The 13,170-nt window shown below is 39.6% G+C and overlaps 1 protein-coding gene across 3 annotated transcripts in view; it reads left to right on the forward strand.

Annotated features, from left to right (window-relative positions):
* The window catches only part of LOC135488067 (serine/threonine-protein kinase 33-like), a 42,923-nt gene extending 38,493 nt beyond the window's left edge, over positions 1 to 4,430 (forward strand). For 2 of the 3 annotated variants that reach the window (XM_064772463.1, XM_064772462.1), the window contains 2 exons: positions 264 to 374; positions 3,526 to 4,430. In XM_064772463.1, the coding sequence (XP_064628533.1) occupies positions 264 to 374; positions 3,526 to 3,729 (315 nt within the window). In that variant the 3' untranslated portion in view covers positions 3,730 to 4,430. The remainder of the gene's footprint in view (positions 1 to 263; positions 375 to 3,525) is intronic. The other variant, XM_064772465.1, reaches the window with a different exon arrangement.
* The last annotated feature ends 8,740 nt before the right edge of the window (positions 4,431 to 13,170 follow it).

Here is a 13,170-nt window from a genome sequence, read left to right on the forward strand (position 1 = left end):
TTTTGTCCCAAAATCTGCATGAAAAATATGTTGTAGCCACCCCGCTAAATATGACAATGCGGAATAGAGTGAACAGTAGCATATAAAATATGATATGATATTGCTCTGGTGCAGTTATGGTGTGGCTGATTCCTTTTATGCTGTATTATAGAAAACGTTCCTGTTAGTTGACAACATTAGGTCGCATTCCTCATCTTCCATCTCCACCCTGACTTCCGCACTGCCAGGCCTCGCCTTTGGTTAACTTTAACATGTTATTGCAGACCTCATTGAATGGGATGCGGCGGGCATCAACAGGGATGTATCCTTCCCTTGTTAGCCGGAGACCCATAAATAATATAACTAAATTTAACAGCTTGAGTAATAAACCGTTGGTAAGTTCCACGTTAGCTGTTCTGTCACTGCTATTACTGCTTTCAGTGCTTTTCTTCAACCTGTCCTTTAGGGCAATAGGCTCTTCTATCACACCCATTTTATGGCAGCACTTGATTTGGCTGGTACAATAGTGCCATTTAGATTTATACTACTCAAAAATAGTGACATTATATCGACAGCAGGTCCACATCTTCAAAATGACGTGCGCCTGCATGACACAAAAAAAATTATCCAGATTGATTCAGATTCTCCTCTGCCAACCAAAAGGTGGCACATTTGAAGGAACAACATCATCAAAATTTGATGTGACACATATATTGTGGCGTCCAGAACTCCGAATCTCGTACACTGTCGTAATGACTTTCGGACATAGAACCGGAACCGAGATCGAATGTCATGACAAAAAAACCAGATTGATTCCACATTGGCGTAGATTGCGTCCACACAACAAAAAAACGGACATCCTCATCTGATCTAGTTTGAACCCTTTATTACAGTAAAACCTCCCTTTGCGGACACCTCTCTATTAAGGACAACCTCTCTACTAGGGACACTAGTTTTGGTCCTAATTTGGTTCTTTCCATTCAATTTTACCTCTCTAGTCAAGACACCTCTCTACTATTAAGGACAGCACTTGTCAGTCCCAAGGGTGTCCTTAATAGAGAGGTTCTACTGTACTTTGGTGGGTGCAAAAATGATCTGTATTGAATGTAGATTCGATCAGGAGCATGTTTTGTGTGCGGTTTTAGTACATGGAAGTTTTTGATCCGATGTGGACGCGATGTCGTTCCGATGTCACTTTTTTCGTGTGCGTAAATGGCACTATTATCAACCATGTCCAGATGTCCAAATGATGGCCACCTCGCTGTCTCCCTCTCACATCAGTGTCTTTGCTGAATCTTTTCAATTTGGAATGTGTTGGGCCAACAAGTCTGAAGCAGCCACTGACCTGCATGTCGACGACCTAGGCTAACACATTCTAAAAGATTGCCAAAAAAGTGTTTTCCTCAGAAATCATCGTTGAGGCCCTTGAGTCATTACAACCATAATTCAATGCTCACAGATGAAAGCAAAATCCTTTCAAGTTCATTTCAATTAAAGTCCATAAAACTAAGAAAATGCTACTTTTTTAGAAGCATCAGACAATGACTAAATGTTGGTCATAAACTATGAAATTGGTACCCATGGGAAAAACTTAATTCTGATGCATTCAAATCAAAAGCCATAGACAACACTGTGTGTTGCTAAAAAATACCATCAAATGAAAGGATGATGTGGCCTGACCGAGGGAATAGAAACAAGTTTTATGGTGTACTTTTCATCAAAAGTATAAATTTACAAGTTATCATTTCTCATAATGTTTAAGGTGAATATTTGACATATCGTACATGTCAAAACACAAAACTAGTTAGCTTATTCTGAAAACAATGGTTACTGAGGGTTTAACTCTTTCATTATAAAGGTCATTGTTTTATTAATCAAGTATGTTCAGACAAGTTGGAGACGCTTGATTGGCAAGTGTAATTAGTATAAGTCTTTCAATCAGAAACATGTTTGATTTGTCAAAGTTTGTGTTATGTCTCCTTGGTGATTTTGTGTTGTTATAGTTTTCATGGTAAATCAAAGATTGTATATGGTCATTCAGGTTTGGACTCCAGACTGGGAACACACATATTTGGACTTCCAATCTGTATTTGTAATTGTAACTGTCAATGTATTTGCTTTCACGAAAGTTTATTGAATTAGAAGAAGTGAACAGAACCTACAGAACTCCAACTTATTTCTACCGCTAGTCCCTTTCCCCCCATAATATTTGGTGAACAGAACCTACAGGACTCCAACTTATTTCTACCGCTAGTCTCTTTCCCCCCATAATATTTGGTGAACAGAACCTACAGGACTCCAACTTATTTCTACCACTAGTCTCTTTTCCCCCATAATACAAGTCTCTCACTAGCAATGTGGTCGACTTTGGGTCTGTGGTGATCGTGACCGAATGAGCAGGCAGTGTCGTATTTCATTATTTGCCACTGAATCAAGAAATCCAATGAGGTCTCAAAGAGACCAAATGGTAGGAAATTTCGCCCCCTGTACATTGTGGGGGGCGAAGTTGTGAAGTGAAAAAAATGCTGAAGTTTCTTACCTTTTGGTCCCTCTGCGGATTCCCTCTCTTCTTCTTCATTAACCCTTCATGGACATTTTGCAATCTTTTAACCCCTTACTGACCCTTGTTTCAGTGGCCTGTGGTTTAAACTTGATCGCAAGCTAGTGTTCACGAAAATTTTGATTTCTGATATATACCTCGCTGTAGTCATGGTAGTGAAGGTCCTTGGTTGTCTAATCATGGTGTCAAATAACATCCAGAACCCTCTGCTACCACAGTAGTCTTGATTAGACAACCAAGGACTGCCAGGTGAGGGGGGAGGGAGCTGATGATAAGTCAGCACAATGCTTTGTATGGGGTGGTGCAGATGTTGGGGATCTCAGTAATGTAATCTCAGTAATGTTGTTAAAATATACCTACATAGGGCTGTGGCCCTACATTATATCTCCTGCTACTCTGCCTTTGAATGGGCAGCTAAAGAAAGGTGGTGATGCAACTTTAAGAGAATGGATCTGATGACTGCCGTGTTGAACTCCTACATCATTTCTCTAAGTTTATCTGCTGTGTGTAACTGTCGCCACCACAAAAAAATAATATTTGTATGTCCGTGCTGAGGACACGTGTCTCCCAATGATTAGGGACAGAGGAGAAGAAGAAACTCATACAGTGTTAAAACTGTCAAAATTTCGCAACGCTTAAATTTGGCAAATTACATGTCCAACAGCATAAACCATAAGGTGGCCAATGGTGACCCAGATGACTAAAGTGCGTTTGCAGCAAAAATTTGATGGTGGATGCATTAGAGTTGAAACTTTCAAGCTTTTAAACTTCCTGATTGAAGGTAAAATCGCGAAAAATAAAAGGCTTTCGAAAATTTCTCGGTTTACAGAAAGTACAAAAAATGTTCATTCTTCAATTGCATAATATTTTAATAAGACCTGAATTCAGAATGTTCATTTCAACTTGGCACGGTTAGAGAAGAATAAGATATTTGCCAAAAAATTATGTAAACCCCACCATTTATTCGACTATTTGACTATTTTCAGTTGCCTGTTGACAACAAGAAACCGTCATCAAGCCGAAGTACTGTGCCAGGCAAGAACTCCAAGAGCAGATCACCAAGCAGCACATCAATCATTTCACAGTCAACACGCAAAAGTTCCCCCAGCACATCAACGCGACCTCTAGGCACAACCGCTACACCAACTAGCAAACCTTCCACAGCCAATTCAAAATCGAAGAAAAAGTGATTACACAGAAATGAAGTGGCTGTCTCACCAAAGGAATCATAGACTATTTCCCTAGTTGTGGCTCAGGTTGTTGACCATCACTTTATGTCCTTCTTTTTCTTTTCTTAGACTTCTACATACATCATTGGTTGTATAGGTGTTGCCTTGGCCACCTTGTGTGTCATGCTGTTGACCATGTAAGTGTTGCCTTGGCCACCTTATGGGTTATGATGTTGGTCATGTAAGTGTTGCCTTGGCCACCTTGTGGGTTATGATGTTGGCCATGTAAGTGTTGCCTTGGCCACCTTGTGGGTGATGATGTTGGTCATGTAAGTGTTGCCTTGGCCACCTTATGGGTTATGATGTTTGTCATGTAAGTGTTGCCTTGGCCACCTTATGTGTCATGATGTTGGTCATGTAAGTGTTGCCTTGGCCACCTTATGTGTCATGATGTTGGTCATGTAAGTGTTGCCTTTGCCACCTTGTGGGTTATGATGTTGGTCATGTAAGTGCTGCCTTGGCCACCTTATGTGTCATGATGTTGGTCATAAAAGTGTGGCCACCTGTTCCTTGTTAAGTGCCCTTACTTGAGTGACAGGAAGAATTCACTTTTATAAAATCTTGTCCACATGCATGGTAGGGCTTGGATATTCTCTTAATACTAGATGTTAAAAGAAACATTTGTCACTTTTGATTTCTAATAACTTCTAAACAACTGCTTTGATAGGGACCAAATTTTAATAGCATGTAACTGACATCCATCAAATTTTCTGGTAAAGGTTTGGTTGCGTAATGAGTTATGACAACCGAGTACTAAGGGATTACATTTGGGGGTGGTTTTGTGTACCTGTCTCTTAAAACCGAGCACTCTCGACCTGGCATCCTCCGATTGCTATACAGCGTTCAAGGCGCTGATCATCATCATCATCGTATAATGTCGAAGGCATTGTAGGCCTGTTGGAATACTCTTGATGCAGACGACAGCTTGTCAAGGAAGTCTGGATCACCTCGAATGTCATTGCACACATTCTCGATTGTTGGTTGCAGTTCGTCTACATTTGCAAAGAGCCTTTGGACATACACCAACTCTTTCAGATATCCCCAGGGAAAAAGTCGCACGTTGTGAGGTCTGGGCTTCTAGCAGGCCATTCCTCTTGCAGCTGTAGTTAACACATTACTTCCCCTATGCCTCAAGAAACTTATGACTACGAATATCTTTTGCTCTGCGTTGAGTTTTACACAAAATAAAAAGGTCTGGATCTTCCCTGACCATAAACAACCAGTTATTCGGTAACCAGATGACATGACCATAGACTTGTGTGTGGTAACGAGAAGTCTGAACGAACCCGGAAAGAAATGGTAATGCACAAAAATGACAATAAAGTTTATTCCCCTATAACTTGGTAGGCATTAGGGATTATGCAACCAAACCTTTACCAGATAATTTTATGGATGTCAGTTACGTGCTATTAAAATTTGGTTCCTATCGGAATAGTTGTTTAGAAGTCATTTAAAATCAAAAGTGACAAATATTTTTTTAACACCTAGTATATCAAGACATCATCAGCTGGTGTCTTCGCCACAGATTTAGGCATTGACAAAGTTACCTTATTTATGTGCATATAACGAGCAAAAATGAATCCAAGATTACATAACAAACTTTGGTTGTTGATTGTTACAAATACACAAGTGTGGTTATATTGTTCTAAGTAACTACGGTTTATAATGCATAAAGTATGCAGTACACAGGGATTCTGACTGACATTGCACACAATTTCATCTGTGTAATGATTGTGATTCTTATGTTGGATGTTTTTGAAATATTATCTTCCATGATTGTTGTCGAGTGATGATCAAGAATCTAAATTGTGGCATAATAATTTAACTGTGATTAGTAATGCTGTTATTGGGGGCAATCCATCTGGTGTAGACACCACAAGAACACTTTATAGATATGGTCCATTACTATAAAGTTGTCTTTTAGTTATCCTGGCCCTCTCGTAAACACTTTCTGTCAGTGTTGAAAGAACTTGGATTGCTCCTGGTGGTTCAATTTCATGCAGGACGTTGTTTAAACATCATTTCACTAACCCTACAAGTCAACTTTTCCCAAGAGCTGATAGTGGGTCACCTGCACATTTGTACACCGGTATATCCCATCACTACTGGCATCAGTCTCTGTGAACAGTGACCCAGTATCAGCTCCTGGGAAACATAAAGAAACATATACATGATGATTTGAAAATTCCAAAACACCCATGAATCCAAATGGCACCTGTTTTAGTTCATTGGATGCCAAGAAAACTAACAAGCTTACCCAATCTGCACAGTGCCTACTGTGCCTGTGACACATAGATGATGTCAATGCTGGAGTAAACAACCCTTGTGCATTATGATGTATATTCTAAAATACCTGGATTTGGAACAAACTGCCCTTCACAGTATAAATGCACTTTGCGCAAACGAAGCCTCGTTTTGAATTCAGCAGTTATGGTTTGGCAACCATAACCGCTTCGGTTGGTGCAAAATGTGGAAGCTGTCAAAAACCATTTGAATTAAACCACATTTTTCATTGTTTAATTTGACATATTTTAGAATGGAAATTGTCACTGTCAGTATTGATTGTCTGACTAAAACCACTCATGTTGGCCAAAACCGAGGCAGAGCTGAGGTCTTGGTCTACATTTTAGCTCCACCCTCGCGGTTTTGGTGAGACAACCAATACCTCCAGTTTGGTACCGATTCCTTAACCATATATCTCAATACTTTGCTATGTTTAGAGTCAAGTCAGATGAGTTGGCATCAATGTTGTTTAAACAACCGTGCTGCATGCTGTTATAATAATGATTACCTGTAGATGTTTGTTGATTACAGTACTGTTAAAGGAGAACAATCATAGTGAACTAGTGTTTATTTTTTGATAATGATGTACATAAAGCCGTCCATTTCTAGACGCTGTCATCCAGTGTGTACTGCTGATAGAAAGAAGTAATTGTTAAAGAGTGTTGTCTCCTCTAATGTTGACTATAGTTGTCTTCTGTGTCATGTTCTTACTTTGGAGGGGTCTGTTGGAACCTAGCAATAGCAGCAGTTGATTAGAAGCTGTATTTGACCATCCTATCACCCCATACATCCTTATGTGCACCAAGAATAAGGATAGTATTACAAAGATTACTTGGTTCTCCCTGGGTTCAATAAAAATAGGCACTGCTTGGTGCACAGAGATCAGCTCAGTGGGGTTTCTAGGTAGAATGTCTGAACAAGTAGACAGCATGGGCAGCGCTGCTCATAGATCTGCAGGAATAGGGAGCTGGATAGTGCCTCTAATAAACTGCTGCTGATGGTAGTTAAAATTTAAGTTCACCTTGGCCTCGATCGATCAGCAAAATTGAAATAATATTTTTGAAAATAACAGAGCTTTGATCCTAAAATAATCAAGGGTTTTTTTTGTCAGACCTTGACAGAAAATATCTTTTTAGAAGGTGGGTTCAGGGCTTATCATACTACTTTGTAAATGCACAGACCAGGGCTCGGTTGTTCAAAATAACTTTGTCTCTATAGTCTAATGCTGGCGTTAACTTAACTTGGTGTTAAGTATAAGGGCTTAACTGAAGGAGATAACGCCAAGGTAAGTTAACACCAACATTAGTGACAAAATTTGTTTTGAACAACCGGAAAAATCTCTTTTGCTGGTAGTAGGCCTACATAAAAGCAGGTTCCTTCTCCCACCCCTCCTGGTATTTTGTCTGTCGCATATCTGTTATGTACTTCCTGTCACTTTAGATTGCCTCAGCTTTTCGAGATCTCTCCCTCACGACATTTATAACAATTTGCACTTGTTTTTTTCTGATGCTGTTGTATAGTTATATATTTCAATCCGTCCGCAGAAACCTGAAGGCTGTCGAGTTAGAAGGTAATCAGTCAAGCAAGCAGCCCGTTTTGCGATTTGTTGCCAATTCAGGTAGTGGTTGCTGATTCAGGTGACAACCCCCTCAAAACTCCCCAATTCGACTATGTCATGGAGATGCTACAAGGTGGCCCAGAAATATTTTCCCTCGCACAATGGATACACAATAGAATTCTATTGTGCATGGGGAAAATAATTCTGGGCCACCCTGTACAACATAGATCTAGCTGTGGTGCAAGTGCTCAATAGTGTGGCAGGTAAAAAAATGAGCAATATCTTGCTAAATCTTATCCATTGTCAAGTGGTGATATTATCAATTTGCAGAGCAACTTGGGGGTTCATCAATGAAATCAACAAGGACATGCGCAGATGTGGGCCTATTGCGTAAACCTATTTTGTGAAAAGATGCAGCTAAATCTAGCGGCAAATTGTAAATCTAGCTATCCAAACATGACTTGTACATGAGTGGTGCAGCACAAGAAGCAACCAAGCCAGAAGTATAGCGACAACTCGCAAAATGGAGAGCCTTTCATGACTGGTAATATGCACTGTTTATAGGGTAGGTGCATTCCGTAGATTACTATATGTGTGTTGACCGCTGGAAATCAGAGATAGGCTTTGCTGTAGTGCAGTAATTACACAAGCCAGTGTGATGAAACTTGGTATGAATAATATGTTCTGCCTACATATTTGATCACGTTTCTCGGGTTTACAACATCTCACTAACTTCCTGTGTAAAATATGTAATGTAAGATGGTAACAGAAACATATACCTACACCTTGGCCTGGCCGGAAAGTAACATTGGAACTTAAAGTTTCGTTGAACACCTTTTGTATTCCGAAAAAATTGACAGGTGGGATTCAAATATAAGGTTAAAAAATAACCAATAATTACATAAATACTGAAGGTGACTGCAAGTAGGTTGCAACATGTCTTATTCAAAAAGCTGCTTCGGCACAGAAAGGAAAATGTCCGAAGTCACAATGCTCTTCCAAAACTGACGTAAAAATATTCTACGGGAGTATCATTATGGTCAAGTAAGAATAGCGTCATGTATTGTCGTCAGGAAACTAACTAACTTGATCATATTTCATGTGACCCTTGCCTGGTTGCGTCCGTCGGCTGCCTCACATCAACTTTAGACATTACAAGATTCTTTTCGGTTGACGAAACAAATCCCTATGTCTTCATTGATTAAATAAATGGTCTTGGAATAGAGTACATACATTCAAGCATTATACATCCCTGGAAGCGTACCTCGGGACAGAAAAATGCTGAGGCATTTAGTGACATGTCCGACAACTACCACCTGGACCATGGCATACTATCATTGACAACTGTCAGTGATGGTCCTCATTAATTTCCCTGAGCTCTTGACAGTTGGTTCTCAAGAGCTTTAGAATTAGTGCGTACACCTAGCTCCTGTGTCACGAGTTATAAGTTGAGAATGTATTTCATGACTTGTTTGCTATTGGGGGCTATTCATTTATTGTTTCTCACGGACCCCAACAAAAGAGGCTGTCCTGTTTATGTTATTACATAACTATAGCCATCATTAATAATATTGATTAAAGAATCTGTACTTGATAACAAATCGGTCATTTTTTGTGATTTCAAAGACGATCGTCCATTTTTACGTCTTTTTTCTAAAACAACGAAGAACTGCATGATAGCATTGTTTACATGATCCAGTTGTGTGCCAGTCCCATCTAACTATCATAGCTTGTTTATACATGTACATACATTTTAATGCATTTAATTAACTTCGGTTTGCTTTCATTGAGTGATGTTTGTCCTTAGATTATCATTTATTTATTTATTTCATTTTTCGTATTGGTAGCAGAAATGACAAGTTTCGTTTTTGATGAAAACTTATCGTCCAATGATAGTGATTCACATCACCTTTAGTATTTCAAAGTAATACCGTTCGTCATTACACAATGCATGTATCTATATTTCTTTTTTTCTGCCACATTTTTGGCGCATTTCTGCAACCAAGGACAAATCAGTGTTCTGTGCCCAGACCTGCACCAATGTATCAAAAAACCATTTTTTTTCTACTTGTTTTCGAAATTGTACTTCAAAACCAACCTGATAGTGATGTTTAGCATTCACTTCTCCTGGTGTATCAGTCACCTGGGTCAGAGCGAATTTGTCCGACAGGTCAAACTAGAACCGAAGCATCTACTTTGTGTGCCCAAGTGCAGATTCGATGTTAACTTAGTCGTACTGTGTGTAATAATGAAACCAACATCAAATTTTCAAATTGTACAGAATTGTTGAAAGTTGGATTGTACATGTATGAACCTCTACTGATTTCTCATGAAATAAAAACAAATTTTGATTAAAGCTCTTTTTTGTTAAATTTTTTTTACAAATGTGCCTTGACAGATTTAGGCACAAAACATTAGACAGGATTGAGGACGAGCCTCCATTCCCTCCCCCTGTGGAATCAGCTGCCATCTCTCCAACCACCAAGCACCTTTCCTAGTATTGGCCAACCACTTTCCGAGCAAATCCAGCTTCTAACTGAAGAACACTTATAAACCAGGTGCTCGTATCGACCATACATTTAACTGGCAGCTTCCACACTGTGGCAAGGCTATGCCAGGACACCCAAACCAATGTTGATTCTCTACTTTTAACGTTTGAGCTGAGACAGTTGCGGGCATGAGAGAAATCAAAGTGTACATTTCATCTGTAACATCTCGAACACTGGAACCACAGATGCAACATTGGTTGAAAACCTGATCAATGCTCCTTGGGTGTCCTGGCATAGCCTCATCACAGTCAGGAAGCTGGGAAGTAATTTGCAATAGAGTGACTTTTGTTGCTGCACCATACCAACTGAAAACTCTACTTCCCCGTAACTCAAACTTTAACTGAACAGTGACCAGCCCCCCAGGTAGAATGTCCACCATCACCCAAGGAATTGATCGCATTCCCGATCTCTCAGATAGAATGATAAATGGTCCATACAAGGACTTCGTCTACAGTCAGAAGCTGGATTTGCTTGGACAGGTGGTTCGGGGCATGACTTGTAGAGCTGATTCCAGACACAATATGGAGAACATTGGGTATGATCCTTGAAAAAAACAGAATGATGCTGCGACAATGTCCTTCTGCGTCTTCGGAATGTCCCTTTGGTGAATCTTACTTTCATATACTTGCCAGTCAAATGAGGGAACAGTGCTCCTTTTTGATTGTCCTTTACAGACTGCTAAGTTAATTTTCGGACTGCCAATAGTTAAGTGCCATGCTCAAGGACACTGGATCAGTTAATGGTTTTACTGAGAGTCAAGCTCATGACCTTCATGTTATCAGCCTGGTGCCCTGTCCATTAGGCAACTTATTCCTTACCGACAGGCAATATAGGCAACACAAGCTGAGCAGAGAATTCTCCCTAAATCGTGAAGAATTGCCATACGGATACGAGGCAAGCATCCCAACATTGTTACAACAGGGACAATTACAAGGACGTACCTCCAACCCCATTGTCAAGAACAAACAATGACACGTGGTATCACAGAGACTCCACCGCGTCAGTGAGGTCAACCATTTGATCCAGAAAAATATTCGACACCTAGGTGGCACGCTTGACAACGCACAGAAACACTTGAATTCCAAGTTGTTTTCCAAGTCTAAAAATAGGTGTCAATAAAGATTAACCAGAAGATCATCACATTATCAAGGGTTTGGTACAATTTTCAGCCACAATATCACCCTTGATTTGGAGACGGGTTATTTCAAAAACCTCGACGACGTCCTGGCCTGGGTAACAATTGATGGCATGTGGATTAACAACAAGTTCAGAACTCAGCTGCAAAGCTTATCACTCGCACTCGAAAGTTTGACCACATAACACCAATTCTTGTGGACCTGCACTGACTCCCCATAATATCACGTGTTGAGTACAAGATACTCCTCACAGTCCATAAGGCACTTACCGGTAATGGACTGGGTCCAGCATATCTCAAAGAACTGCTGTACGAAACTCCCAAAACAAGGGTCACCAGGACATCCTCTGGAGCCAATGTACTATAATCTCGAAGGGCTAATAACATGTATGGTGTCTGCAGTTTCCCCAAGCTGCGACACGTTCCTTTGGAACACACTGCCCAAAGCCATTCGGGCAGAGACAAACGTTGAAAAATTCAAGAGACAGTTGAAAACGTTGTTTTTGAGGAGAGGAGAGGGGCGCTTTGAGTGTGGTTAAACCACGGAAAAGCACTATGCAAATGACAATTATTATTATTATCATTATTATTATTATCCATCCGCAACATGATGAACCACAGGCCACATCACTGACAGCATATCCTATGCAGATAGAAAGATGACTGTTTCAGAATAGGTAAGTGAATAACAATGAGAAGAGGTACCAATATTGGAAGGTTTAAAACCATTTATTTCATCTACATTCTGAGAGAAACTTTCTAAATAATTAGAGAATGTACATGTATATGTTAAGGAAAGACCTCTACAACTGCCAGATGATTTACTGTGATACATGTACTGTCAACAGCCAAATTTTTATGCCGCTTTATTTTTGCGATTCGTGAAAATGTCTGAAAAACTTAAAAATTCCACGATTTTTATTTTTATTGATTTTGACATTTCTTTCAATTTTCCAATCAAATATGAATTTTTGGTGATTTTTATTTTGCAAAACAAAATTTTTGGCAAAATCCGCCAACAAAATACCAGCAAAAATGAGCAGTTCAGTGTACTGTATGTAGTACATGCACACCAGGGCCCAGTTGTTCAAAGGCACAACATGCATGTTATCCCTAACGAGTGCTTTAAGTACTGGTATCCCTAAAGATGTTAACTCTTTCAGATAATCCCATCAGAATAGTTCTCCAGGGGAGCACTCCTCCTGTTTGACAAGAAGAAACATTATATGCTTCCTATTTTTGTCTGTTTTTCAGCATATTTGAATCTCCATAAACATGATCAAAGAAATGCATAATGAACGACCCAGACGATCACTTAACATACAACAAGAACCGTTTTCTAGTGACGTTACTGACTTTTCTAAATATTTCCCAATTTAGAAATGTTTCGTAAAAATCCTGAATTATACAAAATCACACTGGAACAGGTAGGAATTGATACCAACCTGGAGGCATTGGTTGTCTCACCAAGGGTGGAGCTAAAATGTAGATCAAAACTGTGGTAGCCAAGGTTTGAGCCAATATTTTAGCATATCAATATCAATTTCTATTCTAAAACATCTTAAATTAAATATCGAATAATGTGGTTTTAAATGCCCTTTGAAATGCTTCCACATTTTGCACCAACCCAAGCGGTTATGGTTGTCTCACCCAAACCTCTGTGGTGAAAACGAGGCTATATACATGATCCATTATGAAAATGAAATATTCTAACTTGGGTGAGAATGGAATACCTTACTCAGACATGTCGGTATAGCGTAACTTCTGGTTAAACTTTACATGGGGATGCATCTCAATTAAACCAGTCTTGATAAAAATGTAAGTACAGTAGAACCTCTATAAGTGGACACCTCTCTATTAAGGACAACCTCTCTATT

Source organism: Lineus longissimus, chromosome 5 (assembly GCF_910592395.1).
Source record: "Lineus longissimus chromosome 5, tnLinLong1.2, whole genome shotgun sequence".
Lineage (NCBI taxonomy): Eukaryota > Metazoa > Nemertea > Pilidiophora > Heteronemertea > Lineidae > Lineus > Lineus longissimus.